General features: G+C 36.0%; 1 protein-coding gene across 1 annotated transcript in view; it reads left to right on the forward strand.

Moving 5' to 3' along the window:
• The window catches only part of slc23a1 (solute carrier family 23 member 1), a 64777-nt gene that overhangs the window by 10206 nt on the left and 34728 nt on the right, over nucleotides 1-19843 (forward strand). Inside the window, exons 2-7 of the mRNA XM_028812560.2 lie at nucleotides 5410-5496; nucleotides 6562-6681; nucleotides 8334-8491; nucleotides 10327-10415; nucleotides 11549-11616; nucleotides 15828-16009. Coding sequence (XP_028668393.1) covers nucleotides 5410-5496; nucleotides 6562-6681; nucleotides 8334-8491; nucleotides 10327-10415; nucleotides 11549-11616; nucleotides 15828-16009 — 704 coding nt within the window. The remainder of the gene's footprint in view (nucleotides 1-5409; nucleotides 5497-6561; nucleotides 6682-8333; nucleotides 8492-10326; nucleotides 10416-11548; nucleotides 11617-15827; nucleotides 16010-19843) is intronic.

Here is a 19843-nt window from a genome sequence, read left to right on the forward strand (position 1 = left end):
GTGTGCTGGCAGTTTGCAAAACCGAGCGGAGAACTTGCATACACAAGGGATCGAGCTGGCATGAAAATAGGAGTGGCTTTACAGCAAGTTTAGTTTTATACATTGCGGTGTGAGTGTGGAAACCGGCGTACACAACATTTTTGTGCGTATGCACTGTTTATACATGAGGCCCCAGGCCTTTATTAGGAAAGATCTAATAATAATTCAGAAATTTTTTGCAGTGCATCATCTCACAAAAACATTCATGTGAGCACTGGCAACACAATAAATGACCATTGTCATCCAGAACACACACTTGTCACTTTCCTGTCATCTGTCATGTGGAAAGTATATTAACAGTATAAAAAGTCACACGTTTAGATTTAAAGGTAATTTTCTTTTCTGAAACTTAAAAACACTGGAATTCCAATTCTCAAATTGTTTCTAACTGAGCTTTGTGCACTTTGTATTGTATTTACTAATTTGTGTTAGAACCTAATTAATCCATAGTCTTTTAATATGTGGATAAACAAAGGAAGCAGTGCAGAATTTTAGGTGGGACATGGCCATTTCAAATTCAGATCCCTCCTATTACTCTTAATTTTTACCCTTCAGCTTGATCAGCCCCCTTTTTACCCCTCACTTCAATCAGCCCCCATAGCACCAATGCACCTGTACCACTTTGTCACGTCCTTGCTAGTATAGTTACAGTACATTTTTTATGTATGCTGGAGCAGTTATCACAGCTGTCTGCTGTACTATGTGATTTCCATCTGTCACTCAACATTTTAATTTACTTTTTGTAAAAAATATAGCAAAGGAGAAAAAGATTTTAAGCAGTGTTTCTCTGAAGTTGTATTCCATGCATGTATACATATTACTGTATACAAAGGTGTATATAACCCAGCACCCTGGTGGATCTCTGTGCACCATCTGGTTGGCAACAGTAATTATTAAACTCAGCCTCACAAGAGAGAGAGAGAGACCACAGAGCACTAGCAAAAGGAAGGAATGCTATATGGTTATTAAGGAGCAGTACATGGTTGCAAGAAGGGAGTTGGGACTATATTGCTTTTTAAAGGTGAGATCTAGGAATAATTGCAAGAAGCCAATCATAACTCTCCTGCCTGATGGATGCTAACCTATAGTCCATAACTTGGAGCAGTGGGACTGTGTTGCAGATAGCATAGAAGCTGCTTGATTGACCTGGTTGTTAAAATGTTACAAAAGGTTCAAGAAAGTATGATATCAGGGAACCATGAAGGAAACTGGTAGGAAAAAAAGGTCTCTCTTTGAAACAAGAAATTATTTTTGTATCTGGGTTGGAAGTGATCCCAAGAAGGAATTTAAAACAAAAGGCAAATGTTAGTGGGGGGGTGAGGGGGGCAGTTTAATGTGATGGCTAACTAGTCAGAGAAAGAATCTAGGATGACAGAATTGCAGAAAGAAATGGGAGGTGAGAAGAGAGGGTGCTTTGGTAGTTTGGTATGTGAGCAATCTTCTCCACTTATTAGCAGAAGGTTCAAGACATATAGTGTGTAAAACCAGAGGGGCAGTTAAGGTTTTCTCTTTTTTGTTTTTATTTTCATTTCTTTTCTGTGTTCTCCACTTTATTAAAATTACTATGTGTATTTTTGGTGTTCCTGACATTATTTTAGGTGTGAAGAGATAACAAGAAGCCATCCTTTCTTGTTACAGTATGGTTTCTATATGTAAAACTTTTTATTTGTTTATATTAAAATTAATTTGCCACATATGAAATCTAAGTAATAATTCAGACTTCATTTTTTGTAAGGAATAGCAACCTTATTCGGTGTCATCTGCATAACAATCCATTTTCTATCCCAGTTTTTTTTTTTTTTTTTTTCATTATATGGTCATTGAGAACCAGAACATAACCCTGGCAGGACTGAGTGCAAGACAAGAACTACACTTTACAGGAGGCAGGGCAATGACAAGTCATAATCACAGTCCTATCCTATTTAGAAGTGCTAAATAATCTTACATGACCATATTTGTATGTGGGAGAAACTGAGAGTACAGGTGATCCCCCGCCTATCACGGAAGTTACGTTCCAGACCCATCAGCGATAGGTGAAAATCCGCAATATAGATAAATAAACATTTTTTTATAGTTTAAACCTCAAAATACCCCTCCCACATGTTTTAAACACATGTAAACTTATTAAAACACACTTTGTAAACACATATGATATGTGGATGTCGGGCTAAGGACATGAGTAACATAAAAATAATAATAATAATAATAATAATATGTAATGTATATGTCAAGGTCTTCCTCTGGTGCTTAAGCTCACTACTACCAGAAGGCTTAGAAGATGCAGGACGCTTGGGAGCCATTGTAGGGCTTAAAACAAACAAAAAGTTCACAAAAAGTTTTCTCACAACAATTGGACCACAGGCAAGGTACGTGATACGCAGAGAACTGAGATGCGTCGGGGACCCACGCTCGTTGTTCTTGCAAGATTACACCACGTTAGCAGCAGCCAATTAGAGCCCAAGAGAATGAAAATCCTGCTCTGATTAGTTGAATCTCCTGTTTCAGCCAATAACGGGCCTTGTAAGAAATCATCTGGGTACTGTAACGCGAAACTCTTTGTCTACCGTAGTGTACAATGTACATTAATGATTTACTGCATTGCTTAAATGTTCATTATTTTATATACATATTGACTTTTTACTGCATTTTAGTCAATATTTACAGTTATGTTATAGTTATTATAAATTTATAATACATATTGTTCTAACAACCCTTTGTCTAGCACATGTAGTGACTGATGAAATGCTTTGTTATGAATTGGATGCAAAGTACACTACAGGTAGGATGTACTTGTTGAATTTTAACTCCATTTTTATTTATATGCAGTACAGGTATATATATGCTATAATTACAGTAATACATTGTTGTTATTAATAGTTTAGCATAGAAAAATGCTTATTTCAACGTTGTCAAAAATCCATAAAAAATGATCACTATAAAACCGCACATTTCCACGATAGAAAATTAAATATGTTCCACAGAAAAATCCACGATATAGGGGGATTGATAGCTGAAACGCGATATAGCGGGGGATCACAGTATACTTAAAATATCATTCATGGACAGGGAGAATGGCAAACTCCACACTGGCTGTGTCTAGGCCAGAAATAGAGTCTCTGGTCTAACGATGCCTCTCTTGTTTGATACACATTTGTCTAAAGCCATCCATCTATTAATTTCCTAGCAATTATTTTTCTTCCTCCAGGAAACCAGTGAAAGCAACACAGATAATAATACTACACTGCACACATACAGTATGTAAAGAACATTCATACTGTTGCACTGTTCCAATTTAAAATCACCAGTTCAAATCTGGACACGAAAGTAAAGAATATTCATGGATCAACATTGGACTGCTTTAAAAACAATGAACAACTTCACAGTTCATATTTGGACTGTAGGATAACACTGGAAGGACACAAAGTGAAAATATAAACTTTACACAGCAGTGGTAATTTGAATCAGGATTCAAGTGTTTTTTATGGCATAAATCTACCTGTATGATTAAGGCTACCTGTTTATGTAAATCATTCATATAAATTAAAAAGAGCAGCGACCCCATCCATTCTTGTCTAACCTCTGGTTTAATACCACCTATTTAAAAAAAAGATCCTTACACAATAGTTTTGCAGTGTCACATGCTAAGATGGTTCTTTATTCCTCTTCATAATGCATCCTCAGTCTCTACCACTAACAGTATAGTAATGAGTCTCTGGCGAAACACCTTATTAAAATATTTGATAAAGGCAATAAGGATGGTATGGCTGTGTGGGGATCTTGGCATGATTAGTGTCTGTGTGGTGATTAAATACCCTCCTCATTTTCAAATACTCTGTTTTCCTACATATTAGATCAATTAATGGCTCTAGATCTGCCCTATATGAGTGACCTTAAGTGTGTACATGAGTATTTTTTGTGATGGATTGATATGATATTGGTTTCTGCCTTGTGTCTGATGGTGATAGAATATGTTGTGGCTTCCCATTACCATAACATAGAAAAAGCAGGTACAGAAAATGAATGGAAGATAGTACCATGTGTTCATAGGTTCATAGGATCAATATTGTCATTAGTGCAAAGTATAGTAAAATTCTCACACTATATGGCCAAAAGTTTGTGGACACCTGACCATCACACCTACTGTACATGAGCATATTAGCCTTCTTTTTCCGAAACCATGGGCATTAATATGGGGTTGGCCCCCCTTTATGACTATAACAGTCTCCACACTTTTAGGAAGGCTTTCCAGAAACTTTTGGAGTGTGGGGAGCAAAGGTGGGATTTGTGGCCATTCATCCAAAAGAGCATATGTGTGGTCAGGTGCTGATGTTGGACGAGAAGACCTGACTCACAATCGGTGGCAGATCTAGCAGAGTAAAAATTTCACATATTGACTTTGTGGAAACATATGACAATGCCAAGTTTAAGGTCATGGAGCTTTTCAGTATGACCCATTCTGCTGCCAATGTTTGTCAGTTGAATTTGTATGGCTATATGCTGGATTTCATGCACCTGTTGACAATAGGTATGGCTGAAACACATGAACACAATAATTTGATTAGTGAGTATTATTGTCTTACTTTGAAACTGTGTCTTTCTTGCCTCTAGTTAGAGAAGGTCTCAGTATAACTGTTTCAGTGTTGATTTTTTTTCCAGTAGTCCAGTTTTCTTATTTGCATCCTTTAGAAAAACTGTTCTAAAAATAAATTTTTACAGAACTTTTTGCTCTTATGTACAAAACAGAGGTTTTATTAAAATAAATACAGCTCACATCCTAAACTTTTCTCCATTATTTACTAGACAGACTTCATTAACAAGTAATAATAATGACAAATGATTTAAAGTAATAAGATTTCTGGCTTTTTGACCGTCCTTTTGTTTCTGACTACAAATTTTAGTTGTATCTATCTCCTGCTCCATTCAAATTTTTTTTCTCTGCCTTTTTCTAAATAATTAGTGTAATCTAATTTTTTATCTAAATTCTGCTAGGAAATGTCAAGATTTCTTTGACAACTGAAGAGGAGATTTAGTTTGCATAAGTACTCAGCAATTAAGATAAAATCTTACTGAGGGATTTTGTTTGACCTCAATGCTTTTTTTGGTTTTAGCTTCTATAATAGTTTATAAAATGTTACATTCAGGAATTACCAAGTGAAATTAAACTGAATTACTGTTTTCTACTTATCACCATAGTTAAACATTTTAATGTGTGTTAACATTTTTTAGGAGAAAACTAACTCCTTACTGTCAATACAGTTACAATATGTACAGTATATTTGTAAAGAATGTTACAATAACACAAAATGAAATTGAAGTATTAATATGAATACTAATAAATTAAGTGGATGCTGTATTTTTTTCCCCAATTAGAATGGAATTAACATGTTTAACATTGAAGAAGAACTTTCAAAAACGTCAGCAAATGATGACAGTGCCAACCAAGCAGAAAATAAAAAGGTATTTTTTTGCTTTTCTCAGGCTCTGGCAGAACTGGTGTAGGTTCATAAATAGTATACAATATATAATGTATGAAGCCCAGTCTACATTCTCAGTTTCCCCAATGGGCTCAGTTCCAACATGCATGGCAGGTCAACGAGTGACAAATTAGTTACAGTGTAAGCTGTCTTAGTTCCCTACCAGTAAACACAATGTGTATGGTAGTTTGCCAATGTTCACTTCTGAGCTTGTTAAAGTTCTTCTGAATCCAATCAAGAAACCTGATACTTTGTTTTATATGGGTTCTACATGTGGCTAAGCCTAGTCCTGAAGTAATGAGGGGGCTACCAGGTGCACAAATCTTATTAACATATGTGTGAGCTTGTACAATGATACAGTTACTGTATATTAGCATCTTGAAATATTTGGTTTACACACATAAATCAACATTCATACCATATGATATGTATCAAACAATGAAGGATCTGTATGTTACACTCTTTGGAAATTCTTAAAAATTGTCACTTACTGAACTTAACTAAATATCCGGCTGGTATCCTGGCCCATATGTTCTCCTTAAAGCTGTTTGGTCTGGCAGGTCTTACCTTCTTTAGTTTAGAGCCAAGAATCAGTTCTTAACTATGCGTGAGGTGAAGCCAGATAATCACTGGATTACAGTGATGAAGCTTCTTCTAAATACTTCAGTGATTACTAGAATTATGGCATAGAGAAACCGTTATAGTTTTGAATCCTGTTAACTGTGATGGACTACAATTTATTGTGCACATAATTGACAATTATTAAAAGTGGTTTTTGTGAATAATAGGTTTAGTCTTAATAGACTTTTCCAAAGACTCTTTTTATTCTTACCATCTCTTAGTGAATGAATTAACTGTGGTGCATTAAATTGAGTTTTTTTCCAGAAGGCAAGTGGGCCTGACTTGAAGTGTACACCACAAGAGCAAAAAGATGAGTAGGCCAAGGCATAACATTCTGCAAAAGGCTACATAGTTAGGTACATACAAAATGTTTAACTAACAAAACTTTGAAACCTGTAATGCAATGCCATATTTCCATTTTTCTGAGGATGAAGCACCTGTCTTGCAAAAAGAAATTACCCTTTCAGATGGATCACGAGGATTTGACATGATATATAGGATTGAGGATGTACCACCTTGGTATCTGTGCATTCTGCTGGGATTTCAGGTAAAAAAATTAATTTGACACTATAATAATGAGTATGGAGTGGCTGAAAAAGCATAGAGTTGCATCTGTTTTAAACAAGGCAGCAAACACATGTGTGAATTGAGTCGCTGCTGTTAAAACTTGGGTTATGTGATACTTGCTGATAGAGACAAGGCCTTCCCTGGTTTGGAGTCTCACTGCCAGCTTCACTCCCACATACTCAGAGGGCCTGACTAAATGTTGCACCATGAGATCCCATCTGATTAAGGCCTTTGTCTGTCTCCTCAACCTCAACCTGCCGCATACTGTGAACCTGGTGCCAGCTTAGACCTTAGTGCATCCTTAAGCATTTTTCTGATTCTTTGAGGTCTGTCTCTCCCTTTTGTCTAATCTTCATGTTTTTAGTATATATTGCATAATTTTGCTGGGATTCTTAAAATACAGGATATTTCAAATACTGTATTTAAAACAAAGAGAAATTGACTCAGCTGGATTAGACCACCATCACAGCTTCAGTTTATTAAAAATCAAAGTGCTTTTTCTCACTTCACTACTTGTATTTAGGAACTTTATAACCTGTACTGCCTCTTTTAGTGTTTTTAAAATCTGCATAACAATTACCTCTTCAGCTTGGATGGATAGCAGGTCCCTTTTTTCAGAGTATGTCCAATTTCAATTAGTAAAAGTTCCCAAAGGAAAAAAAAAACTTGTGTACTTATTTGTGAAAATGATCAAGTTAGTTGCAGAATTATGCGGATTGGACAAGTTTCATATGGATTTCTGTAAGTCTGCTGTGATGTTTTCTGGGGTTGACCAATAAATCTATACATGCTCATTTATACAAAGACAGTAGATTTATCATAATAATATTAGGGTTTGTCCTGGGAAATTGCTCAGCCCAGTCTGCTAAGATTCTGAGTATGTGTTTCATTCACAGTACAACCTGACTTGTAAATGTTTGGGATGTTCTGCAAAATAGAAAAGTACAGTTGACTAAGTTTGGAACCTTAACACATATGGATAGGAGGCATGCGGCTGATGGTTACATTTAAGGATGAATTTGGCAATGTGAGAATGACTGAAGGATGCAGAGAAACTTTTTGAAAAGGTACTATTCATAAACAAATAACATGCAAACAAAATGGTAAAGGAAGTTATCGAAAACCTACAAAAAAAGGTTTTCAAAAGACATGTAGGTAAACATAAGAAAGGGATATATTCATAAATTGGAATCAAAAGGTCAAAAGTATGAGAGTTCTGAGAGCAGGGTAACACAAAGAAAGTGGATTTAAAATACTTAATAGATCAGTAGATCAGTGCCAGGATCCAGCAAAATGGTAATTCAAGACCCCAAAGGCTTCAAGTAGTACTCCAGTACACTCTAGGACAGGCATTCTTGATCTGTGAATTACAAATGGGAGGAATGACCAATGACATAGGCAGAATTGAGATATAGCAGAAAAATTCTTGATCCAGAAGTGAACCGAGAGTCATTGTTAGCTGGCAGTGCCACTGACTGTGGCACCAAGTCTCATTATACCAGTAGTTGCTTAATATTGCCTTATTGTATCTGTTCAGGTAATGTTCCAATTGTTCATTTCTGTTTTTTAGATAATGCACTTAGCTTCTGTATTCGGTAATGCATGTTTAATGAGATCCTTTATGTTTTTCAGCATTATCTAACATGTTTCAGTGGCACTATTGCTGTGCCATTTCTTCTGGCTGAATCTTTATGTGTTGGGAAAGATCAGTACACAGTGAGTCAGTTAATTGGAACAATTTTCACATGTGTAGGAATAACAACGCTCATCCAAACAACACTTGGAGTCAGGTATGTACCTCAGCAGTTATGTGGACATTTTCTCATCCATAATTTTGGCGGACTCTACATGTGCCTTTAGAGGGAATGAGGTTCTCACGAAGAGGTCTTGTCATTGACATGTAGGCTGTGGGTTGGCAATTCAGTGTTAACGTCTGACTGACAGTAAAAGAATGGATGAGTCCTTTAACCTGGTAGTGTTTAAAATATAGAAGCAATTGTATTATGCACCACAATATTAATTACTTTGGACAAAGTTCCCATATAAATAATGATTATATTAGAAATTTATTTAATTATTCAATTTTGAAACCTCTCTTTCCTTGTATTTTCTACACCTCCCACTTCCATTATATGCTTTGAAGGGGTCAGAGCTATCACAGCTACTTTGTGTGCAAAACAGGATCAGCCCAAGATATGAACTTTGTCCATCATAGGAAAGTAGACTGCCCAGACTCCATACAGTGTTCTAGGCATAGTGTCTGAATTTAGGTTCTTGGAGCTGTACGACTGTGGCTCTAATAATTTCACCATATTAACCTCTTTGACCTTCAAAAATATTGTTGTTATAAAGTTATTCATGAAAGATACATAATTTAGCTATGAGCACTAGGGTTTGAAAATACAGTGTGCTGGTGGGAAAAGAAATGGCCTAAACTTCAAAAAATGGCAAATGTTTTGAAAGAATTGTTTAAATGTCATACATTTGGCATTAATAATGCCAGACATTAGGTATTCACCAGAAGTAGCACAGCTATTAGCTTTGTTATATCACACCTTAAATTACCTGCTTTAATTTTCTTGCCTGGTCAATGTATTTGTGTTCTTGATATTATGTTCCTGTGTCCATGTTCAGGGTTACAGTGAAACTCTCAACTATAGTAAGCAAGATTACCACCCCTGAGTTGTGGCTACATTTAAGTTTAAAAATGAGAGTGAAATTGACTGTCCCTTATTACTGCACTTACCACTGATCTTCAATGTTTCTTTTGTCTGATGCAGAAATCCTGACATAAATGTTTATCCAACCTATGCCCAGCCTGAGTATCAATGCATCAAATTTCGATTTCCCATGCAAATCACATAAGAAATTCACAGCATGACCTTCTCACCTCATAATATTTTTAGTGGTGGCACCACACTGTTATATGAAGAATCTGTTCAGCTTTTAAATCTAAGATCTTATCACTATAAATGGCTGGCATCAGAGAGGAATAAAAACTCAAAGTCATGATGTGAACTTCTCAGTCTGTGTATTCTCATTATGCATCCAGCATTATCTGTTTAGTAAAAGTGATGCAACCACACAACAGAATGGTCTACAAAAGGACAAGGAATCCAAGAAGTGAGTGGGTCATAAAACGGAACATTGGTCCTAAAGAATTTCAGAGGCTGAAGACAGACTGACTCTTGAGACCTTGTGTGGTGTTTGCTTGTTTTTTTCTGTTCATGGTGCTTTTCTCTGCGTATTCTGGTTTCCTCCGTCTGCTCAGAGATGTTAATTAATGGCTGTAAACTGGCTTGTTTTGGTTTTCTGGGAATTTGTGTGTCCTGCCCAGGGTTAATTCTTTCCTTATGGATGATGCTGAAAACCTAGGTGTCCCTTTCCCAAGACCCTAAAATAGGAAAAGTGGGTTTCATAGATGAATTATTAATCAGATTTGTTGGAGTGAAATGATGTACCCATCATTTGTCATTTTAGAGCCTCAGCACTGGAATTTGTTTTTCACAGAATCAATAGAAAACATTTGAAATGTGTTATTCACTGAAAACCAATCTTTATTTGCCTACTGTTTTGTCACACTTTTCTTTTTAGTAACTCATTTTTAATTTAAAATGTATTACAGGCTTCCCTTGTTTCAGGCAAGTGCATTTGCCTTTCTGATCCCTGCCAGGTCTATTCTTGCTTTAGAAAAATGGAAATGCCCAGAAGAAGGTACTGAATTTTCAAATGATACTTTTGTTCTGTTCACAATAAAATGGTACATTGACAGAGTGCAGCACTACTGAAATTTTCCAATCCTGTGTATGAGAAAATACTTCAAACTTCCAAAGTAATAAATTAAAATGTTCTCATAATACTTAGTAAGAATTAGAGCTTAAAGCTGCCTGGACAAACTCCAGCTCTGAGTGTCTGAATAGGAACAATTGGGTTCAATTAATCAAGTAGCTGTGTGGATAGAAATATTAAATAATGTATAAATATTGCTGCAGAATAAACTACACCACAATTTCAAAAAAGTAATAAAAGACTGAAATAATACAAGGAAATCTTAGGATGATGCATTTGAATAAGGTACGGATTAATTGTTTGACAACCTTTACTTTTCTGTGTTTATATGTGTGCAGGGTTCTGTATATAGACCTGCAATATACTGTACATCATTTTAGCTTTTATGCCATCTCTAATTTCTAAAGACTATGGTCCTGACAAATGGTGGATTATTAATTTAATCATAAGCATCTGTCCAATGTTTATTTTAACTGCAGGGTAACTGATTATTTAATTCTGCAAAATATCATTCAGTATTTCCTTTTATGTTACTCCAAGTATGGGCAGCAACTAACAGTCCAAACTTTTTACTACATTTAGATATGGCCATTTGGCTGGCTACTGAGGCATAGTGCAGCAGTATCCCTGAAAGCTGAGCTAGTTAGTCACAGGGTACACTTGTATCATGACAATTTTGAGCTGATGTGTGAGGAAACTGGAGTGCTAGGGAGAAATCCACTCAGATATGGTGTTCTCCACACAGACAGTATGAAGTGTGAAGTTTTGTCCTTATCCATGTAAGTTTTTTTTTCTGAAGGTAATCTGGTCTTCTTCCACATCTCTAGTACATGCAAGTTATGTTAATTTGCGTCCCTAAATTAGCACAATAAAAGTAAGTGAGAGTTTTAGTGGGGTCAATAAGTGTGCCATGTGTAGGACTGGCACCCTATCCAAGGCTGGTTTCTGCATTATAAGTCAAGATAGACTCCAGTATTCCATGACCCTATTTAGACTGTTGTTGTTGTTTATAAATTGAGAGAAGACTTTGTGCATCACAAGATTTTTTTTTTCCCTAGATCAGATTTATGGTAACTGGAGTTTGCCCTTGAACACCTCCCACATATGGCAGCCAAGGATCCGTGAAGTAAACATTTTATTTTTGTTTTTATTTATTTCAGAGAAAAACACTTATTTAAAATGTTTTAGTTGTTTTTTAATAGTGATATGTTATCATTGGACACTTTATTAGGTACACCAATCTAGCCTGCCTAGGACTGCCTTTTGTCTCCAGAAAATTTGAAATCCTTTAGACATTTATTCAGTGAGGTTCAGGAACCATTCTTTTGTGATTTTGGGTAGTGTATCACCATGGAGTCCAAACATTCATGCTACAAACCTCCTACTCCACTTTACCCCAAAAAATGCTCTGTTGGGCAAAGATCTGGGCACTATACAGGCCACTGGGGTAACCTGAAATCACTATCACATTTGTAGAACCATTTGGAGACGATATTTGGTTTGGGACATGGCATATTATCCTTGTTACATTTCCTGGCTTGCACTCTACTCTGAAAATGACTTTGCTTCCAAAATCCAGCTTCAGGCTTGAAATGAGACCAAAAAATCTAAATCCACCCTTCCACAAACTCAAAGCAGGTTTTGGCTTACACAGAGTGTGAGGGGGAAAAAATGGCCAAAACTACTCAAAAATTCTGAAAATATCAAAATAGACAGGACAGGAGTCAAGAAATCTTGGACCCACAATATTAAAACGAAGTTCCTTTATAGGTTAAAGGTTTTATTAACAAAGTAAAATTCAAGAACAAAAGCAAAAGATAGCAAAAGCTATACCTAAAAAGGCAACCTACAAAGTAACAAAACCAGTCAGTGAATGAGTAATCATAAACCTCAAATTGCAAAAACCAGAAATGGATACAAAAATCTAGCAAAATTCACAAAATAATCTAAAATCCAAAATAGCGTTTTTCACAATTAATGATCCCACAAAAGACCTTGACCCTCAGCCCTGAATGAGAAGACTTACGGTGGTCCATCAGCTGCATTGTAGTTGTTCGAAGTTCGCACCCCTGAGGTTCCATCCACAAGTCACAAGGTAAAAAACCAAAATAAGAATAAAATGCAACAAAATCAATTATCCATCCATCCATTTTCCAACCCGCTGAATCCGAACACAGGGTCACGGGGGTCCGCTGGAGCCAATCCCAGCCAACACAGGGCACAAGGCGGGGAACCAATCCTGGGCAGGGTGCCAACCCACCGCAGGACACACACAAACACACCCACACACCAAGCACACACTAGGGCCAATTTAGAATCGCCAGTCCACCTAACCTGCATGTCTTTGGACTGTGGGAGGAAACCGGAGCACCCGGAGGAAACCCACGCAGACACGGGGAGAACATGCAAACTCCACACAGGGAGGACCCGGGAAGCGAACCTGGGTCCCCAGGTCTCCCAACTGCGAGGCAGCAGCGCTACCCACTGCGCCACCGTGCCGCCCACAAAATCAATTATTAAAACAATATTCATTAAAACTTTGAGAGATGAAACATAATCAAAAGTATTTAGTAAATAATAAATATTCATTTGAAGAAGCATATACTGTTGCCATATGGGGATGCACATGATCAGCAGCAGTAGTTAGGTACAATGAGTTATGGCTTCACATGATGCTTATTTATAACCAAGCAGTCAGACAAATAGTGTCATCATGGCCACAAGACTGGATGTTTGGAGTTGCAGGTTTTTTGCTTTAATGAGCAGGTATACCAAATAAATTGGTCATTGTGTGTATCTACAGTAATATCATAGTGTATACCTTTACTTTGTTTTCATTTGATTTTCTGACTTCCACAACATTATCACCATTTTTCTTTAATGAGCAGGTATACCAAATAAATTGGTCACTGAGTATATTTACAGTAATATCATAGCGTATACCTTCTCTGCTCTGCTTTCATTCAATTTTCTGACTTCTACAACATTATCACCATTTTTCATTTTTGCACTTTTCTATTAATTTTTCCTTCAAAAATCTTACAGTTGTTGTCTCCTAAAATTTGGTTTCCCATGTTGTCAATTATAATAATCTTGTCAATAGCAAATATATATATATATATAAATAAACAAAATATTTGAGCCATACACTATATAAGAATAAGTAATACACTGCTTATATGGCATTGACACCCATTTCAAAGATAGTTCCTGCCTTGAACTCGATGTTGCCAGGATAGGCCAGGATAAGAGCTGACCTGATCTCAGATTTGTTTTTTTTTTTGTTTTTTTTGCATTGTGTAGAGCTGCTTATCACTTTAAGTATAATGCTAGTACCTTGGGCCTCCATTTTGATGCTTTTTACTTGTGAAGGTAAAAAGAACGGTGTTGGTAGGGTGTTCATTGATAGTTATGTAAAGAGGATCAGGTGACTACAGTGACATTGACATATGCTGACTTTGGCCATTACCACATGACAAGTAGTCTGTCCCTTTGCTTTTAGCCACCCCCATTCATTTTGTTCTTTTGTTATTTTTTAAATTGTCTGTCTATAGTGGACCTGTCTGGTTCCATGCTCTAATGTGAAGTGTTCAAAATGTGTCTTATTTATCCAAATAGCTGTTTCTGAGGTGCAGTATATTGTCTATAACCAGACTGAAATATTGGGTCTAATCTGAGTAATAGGCAGTACAGTATAGAGAAATTCTATACTAACAAATGCATTTTCTGCCTCCAGTTCTAATTTATGGAGGAAATCTGTGTAAGGTCCTCTTTCCTTAACAGTCTGATTTGTACAGAGACTTGTAAACGTCTATAAATTCTGTAAATATGATTCTTATTTGGAACTTCACTCACTACACTATACAGACACAACTCATCATTGCCAGTTGATGCCATTATTTTTAGCAGATGAAGACCTCTTTAAATTAATTGCTTTATTATTGATATTTTCATAAAGACACAAAGCAGACTCAAGTGGATATGTAGGAGTATCTTTAATGTTTTCTGTTTTTGTTTTTTTGGTCTTATTTTTGTTTTATTTTTATTATTCTTTGTGATATCACTGTCATGTTTTTATCATTTTTCATATGGTCACCACTACTTTGTGTATTTTTCTAATGGATGCCATCATGTTGTTGTTAGCAATGACCTTGTTGTTAATCATGTGTTTTGTGATCTGTAACATTAATCCACTGTCTCTCTAAAAATGGCCCCTTATAGATCCCAGCCTTTTGTTACTGTCAAAAAAACAACAACAAAATGTATTCAAAACTTCACCTTAGATAGAGAAAGGATTACAGACAGGTTTAAGACTTTTTTTTTGACTTTGACTTTTATCAAAGTTTCTGCTTGTTTTGTAATTAGACTCTTAGCTTATGCTGGACTTCTTTTTTGTTTTTTCCAGTCGGCTTTTATAATTTCCTGGTCATTAAATACTCAATTTTGCCTTTGGGTATGCAGTTTTCAAAAGTGTCCACAACTGGGAAATATTTGAGCACATCTTAAGGGACAGGTTTTTTCATTTGTCTCTCATTAAAATTAATTGCAAACTAGGACATCAGAAGTAATTACAGAAATCTTTAAGATGGCATACTTCCTTAATGATATGCCATGCCAAACAGGGTTGTTAATGCAAACAAAATTTAATCTGACTCTAAAAAAAATGTATAAAGTAATTCTTAATTTACTCCACTCTGAGTATGAAGATAATGCTAATAAAATTATAGCATCACAAATATATAAAAGGATATATACATATAGAATACATATAAAGTAAGTACAGAAAGTAATTAAATAAACATCACAGTAAATATAAAGAAATGAGTAATATATTTTATCTAAAGGTATATTATAAGTCTGTTTAGTATTTCTTTCACTAAAATGAAGCAGTTTGAAATAAAATTTGAGTCTATCTGCTACCTGTTGCTTTTGTATGTTATCTCAGCATGTAGGGGCACATGATGCAGTAGGGGTTTTCTTTGCCCATACTACGTCACCCTTTGTTTTGAACAGTTATGTGGTCAGATCAGCAGCAGACTCTTTGCATCTCTTTTGGTAGTGCAGACACCTGCAATATTGCAAACAGAATGAAGGAACAGGAAAACTATGTGCAGGATCCAGTTCCTGTTGAACTCTCTTAGCTAATGCCAGACAACTAGCTGACTAGAAACTTCTCTGCTGTTTATAAACTTTCTTATTTTGCTATCTACTGTCATGTTAACTTTACTATTTTCCTTAGTCCCAGATTAAAAGTCCATCACCTTTTAATCATTTATATTAAATCTAAATTGCTATGTATTATATCTTACATTTCAATATGGAACACTTTTTGTGCAGATACAAGGAGCCATCATTGTTTCCAGCCTTGTTGAAGTTGTGATTGGACTGATTGGTCTGCCTGGTGTGCTGCTCAGTTACATCGGACCTTTGACTGTAACACCAACCGTTTCTTTGATTGGCCTCTCAGTGTTTCAAGCAGCAGGTGACCGAGCTGGATCTCACTGGGGTCTTTCATTGTTGTAAGGACTGATGTCTTTATTTGTATTTATGAATGCATAATTTGTGTTTTGTTGTGACTGGTGTATTAAGTTGGGGAAATAATCTAAAAGGGGTTTTAAGTCTACTTCATCAGTTTTTCATGTGAATTATTCCTTACAAAATGTTCATTTTATATATATATATATATATATATATATATATATATATATATATATATATATATATATATATATATATATATATATATACCTTCTCTTCCATATATATATATATATATATATATATTTTAATAGTGTTTTTTGTTCTTTACTTTTGCACTGTCTGCAATTGTTTGGTCCAGAGCATTTTCTGATCAGGATCAAGATGTGATGAACGATATCTTGGCAATGTGAGAGTTACATAAGATGCTGTTTTATTGAAATGCATATACACACTCTTACTTAGCTACTGAAAGAAATTTAAATGCATATATTGAAACAGAGGAAGAAAACCACATAAACCCAGAGTAAGAATTTAAAACTTTACACAAAAGATACTCTAAAGCAAAACATACTGCAACACAAATTTACAGAAATACTACTTGTCTATCTAAAATTATATGGTCAATAATGTGGGTCAATCTATGGAGCATTACATGGATAGCAATGTTTAGTGAAGTTCTCAGACATTTTGGTAAAGTTTTTTGATCAGAACACTTAATGGTAAATTATTCATTTTAAATATAAACACATTATGAGTTGAAACGTGATGAAAGCATTGGCCAGCAGTCTTGACAATGAGAGCAGTGGATGAATTCCAAGTACTGTGTAATGGAAGGCAAGAATGGGCTGGCATTCCAGTTAGGGTGGGTGATGTTTCCTTGTCATGAAGCATCACTTTGCCAAGGCTCCCATTTGGACATCTGCAGTGCTGCATGGAAGTTGTAGTTTTAGTGGGCACTGGGCAGCCTTGGTGGGTTCCTTAAGAGCTGCTGGTAGGAGTTGCCAGAAGTAGGCTACAGTTTCCTATAGAGTGCCTCTTGGAGGCAGTATTGTTTACCAGAAATATTCTCAGGTATGACTTGAAAAGGAGCTGCTCCGGCTCACCACCTTGAGTCTGAGTCCGGACTCTCCTCTCCTTCTCCTCTCACTTCTTGAATTTATAAGGTATAAGTATAAGTATAATCTGCAAGCCTGCTTCTCAAGGCTGGGGGACCACACTTAATGTCTGCTGGTGAGGCCTACCTTAAATTTTCAGGCCTGTGTGGGAGTACATGCCTGATTTTTTTTTTTAATTGAGGCCTAATTTTAAAGGTGAAGTCTTTTTTGAAGTTTGTGAGTATTTGCAACTCATAACACTAGGAAATGGACTGTTATGTAGTGAGTGGACCGGAAGAGGTGAGAATGGAGGTAGTAGTTCTTTGATTGGTTGAAGTCGGTCATTCTTCCCACATGTATCCTTCATATCAGACCCCGTACGAGTCAAACCAATCTTGCACATGTAATTAACACATATTTTATAGCAGTTAATGATAATAATAAATTACGTTTATGTAGCACTTACAAACTTACTTAAAGTGCTTTACATAGGCAGTGAGGAATCACTTCAACCACTACCAATTGATATCATCTTCAATGATGTTATAGCAGCCATTGTTGCAGCAGTATGCCCAATCCACATTAGCTATTAGGTGGTGAAGGAGTGAATGAGAAAATTAGCAAATAAAGAACAAGTAAATATCAAGGAGCCAGAATGACCAGGCCATGGTGGAAAATTTTACCAGGACATTGTGAAATGAACTACTCTTGTTTGAAAGATGACCAGGAATCTTTTATGACCATAGAGAGTCATGCACTTGATTTTACATCTCAACTGATGGACAATGCCAGTTTTTACAGCACAGTGTCCCTGTCATTGTGCTTCGTCATTGGGATCCACTCACAAGGGGTAAGTTCCCCTTGATGGCCTCACCAACACCACTTCCAGCAGCAATCCATGCTTTTTCTAGATGGTTTCCTATTCAAGTACAGCACAGGCCCAAACATGCTTAACTACAGGTGGATTACCTATTCTGAAGTTCGGGTGGAAATGGCTAGCTGGCAACTCATTCTTTTAAATGAAATAGTCTTTTTGCTAAGAAAATGTGGGTTACATTACATTCTGAAAACAAGTTAATCCTATTCATGGTCATAGGAAGTTTTTTTGGTCAAAAGTACAAAACAATGTCAAACCCAGAAATTTCAATCATAACTAAGTTGACGGTCAGGAGTAAGGCAAAGTTAAATATTGGGCCTATAAAAAGCCCTAACTAGTGCGGCTTTGATTATCATGCATCCACCTAGTGGTGGAGCAAGGCTTTAGAACTGAGGCTGCAAACATCTTTTTGTACAACCCACAAGCAACCCTAGCTATCTTAATGAATGGCCAGCACAAAACAGCACACAAATCCCAAGAATTTACCATATAATCAAGAAAAGCTATTATGACTTCAGGGTTGAATGTCATGATTTTTGAACCAGTGCAGAACTGTAAGGTAGGTTTCTTGAGTTTTAAGCTTGAATGAGGACGCTAAGTTAGCATTGTCAACATACACTGGAAAATTGTGATGGGCCACTGACACTGTCATTGTCATCACTTGCTGCACAGTTATCACACCCTGCATATGTTATATCATTTTCTGTGTTATTTATGTAGTCATTTTCTCCTTTGGACAATCTGCTTTGTCCTGTCACTCTTTGCTCTTCTTCATACACTTTATCAATGCAGATTAGACCATGTGTAGTTGTTGGTTGGTTTGAAGCAAATAAACATGTGAATATAACCCAAGCTGAACTAAGAGTGCTTTGTGCTGCAGGCTTGACAGGGTGAGTGTCAGTAAGAAAGAAATTCCTTAAAGCACAATATAAGCCCAATATGAATCAGATCTGAGGCACTTGCCACCTACCATACCCCCCCCCCCCCCCATTAACTATACCACTGCATCCTCCGTTAAACCAATTTAAGTTTTTTTTTCTTTTTGGGGAAAATAAATCTGTTCATTTTTACATTTTTGCCTCCCATCTACTGCTTATTTCTTCGAGTAATGCTTTTGTTTTTGTTTTTCTCTAAAGTATTGGTAGAAACTCTCCTACACAAAAATCTGACAGCATGCTGAGCTTTGCACCTGCTTATATATAAAACGTCACGCCATCTGTTGGCAACTGCACATTGTATGTTTGTTGTTCAAGCAACAAAACAAACAGATTGTAAGGAATGTTAATTAATTTTGACACCTTTTACTAATTTTATTTATTATAATTTCTATATTTTATCATTCTGTCACCATTTTCTATCAATATTAAATTGCTAGACAACATAGTGTGGTGTGTGAGGTCAATAAGACTATTAAAAAAGGAAGAACAACTTACAAATTGTCTAAGTTTTTACTAAACCAGGGAAGGACCTTTATGAGAAATTTAACGTTCCAGAAAATAAAGGAAAACAAAAACATTTAGGAAAAAGGGCTTTGATTTTGAAGTCTTTAATTTTGACTTAGTTTGGTTGTGTCCTACTAACATAGTGAAGATAAAAGATGACTTCTGTGCAGTGATCCTGCTAAGTGACCTTGATGATTCTCTTGCCTTTAACCAAAATGAAAAACATGTTAAAATCTCTGACACTCACCGAAACATTTGTCCAATAATAGGACACTTCTGTTATCCTACTGAACACTTTGGGACCAAGCAAAATTGAAAAACAAAAAATAATTTCTAAGCAACAGCAAAATCAATGTGTCCAATACCCCTGATTATTGCAATTGTGATCCTCTTATTTTTAATTGAATGTTTATTAGGTAGACCAAATTGATTGGAACTAATGATACAGTCCAATTATGA

The sequence above is a fragment of the Erpetoichthys calabaricus genome, chromosome 11 (assembly GCF_900747795.2).
Source record: "Erpetoichthys calabaricus chromosome 11, fErpCal1.3, whole genome shotgun sequence".
Taxonomy (NCBI): domain Eukaryota; kingdom Metazoa; phylum Chordata; class Cladistia; order Polypteriformes; family Polypteridae; genus Erpetoichthys; species Erpetoichthys calabaricus.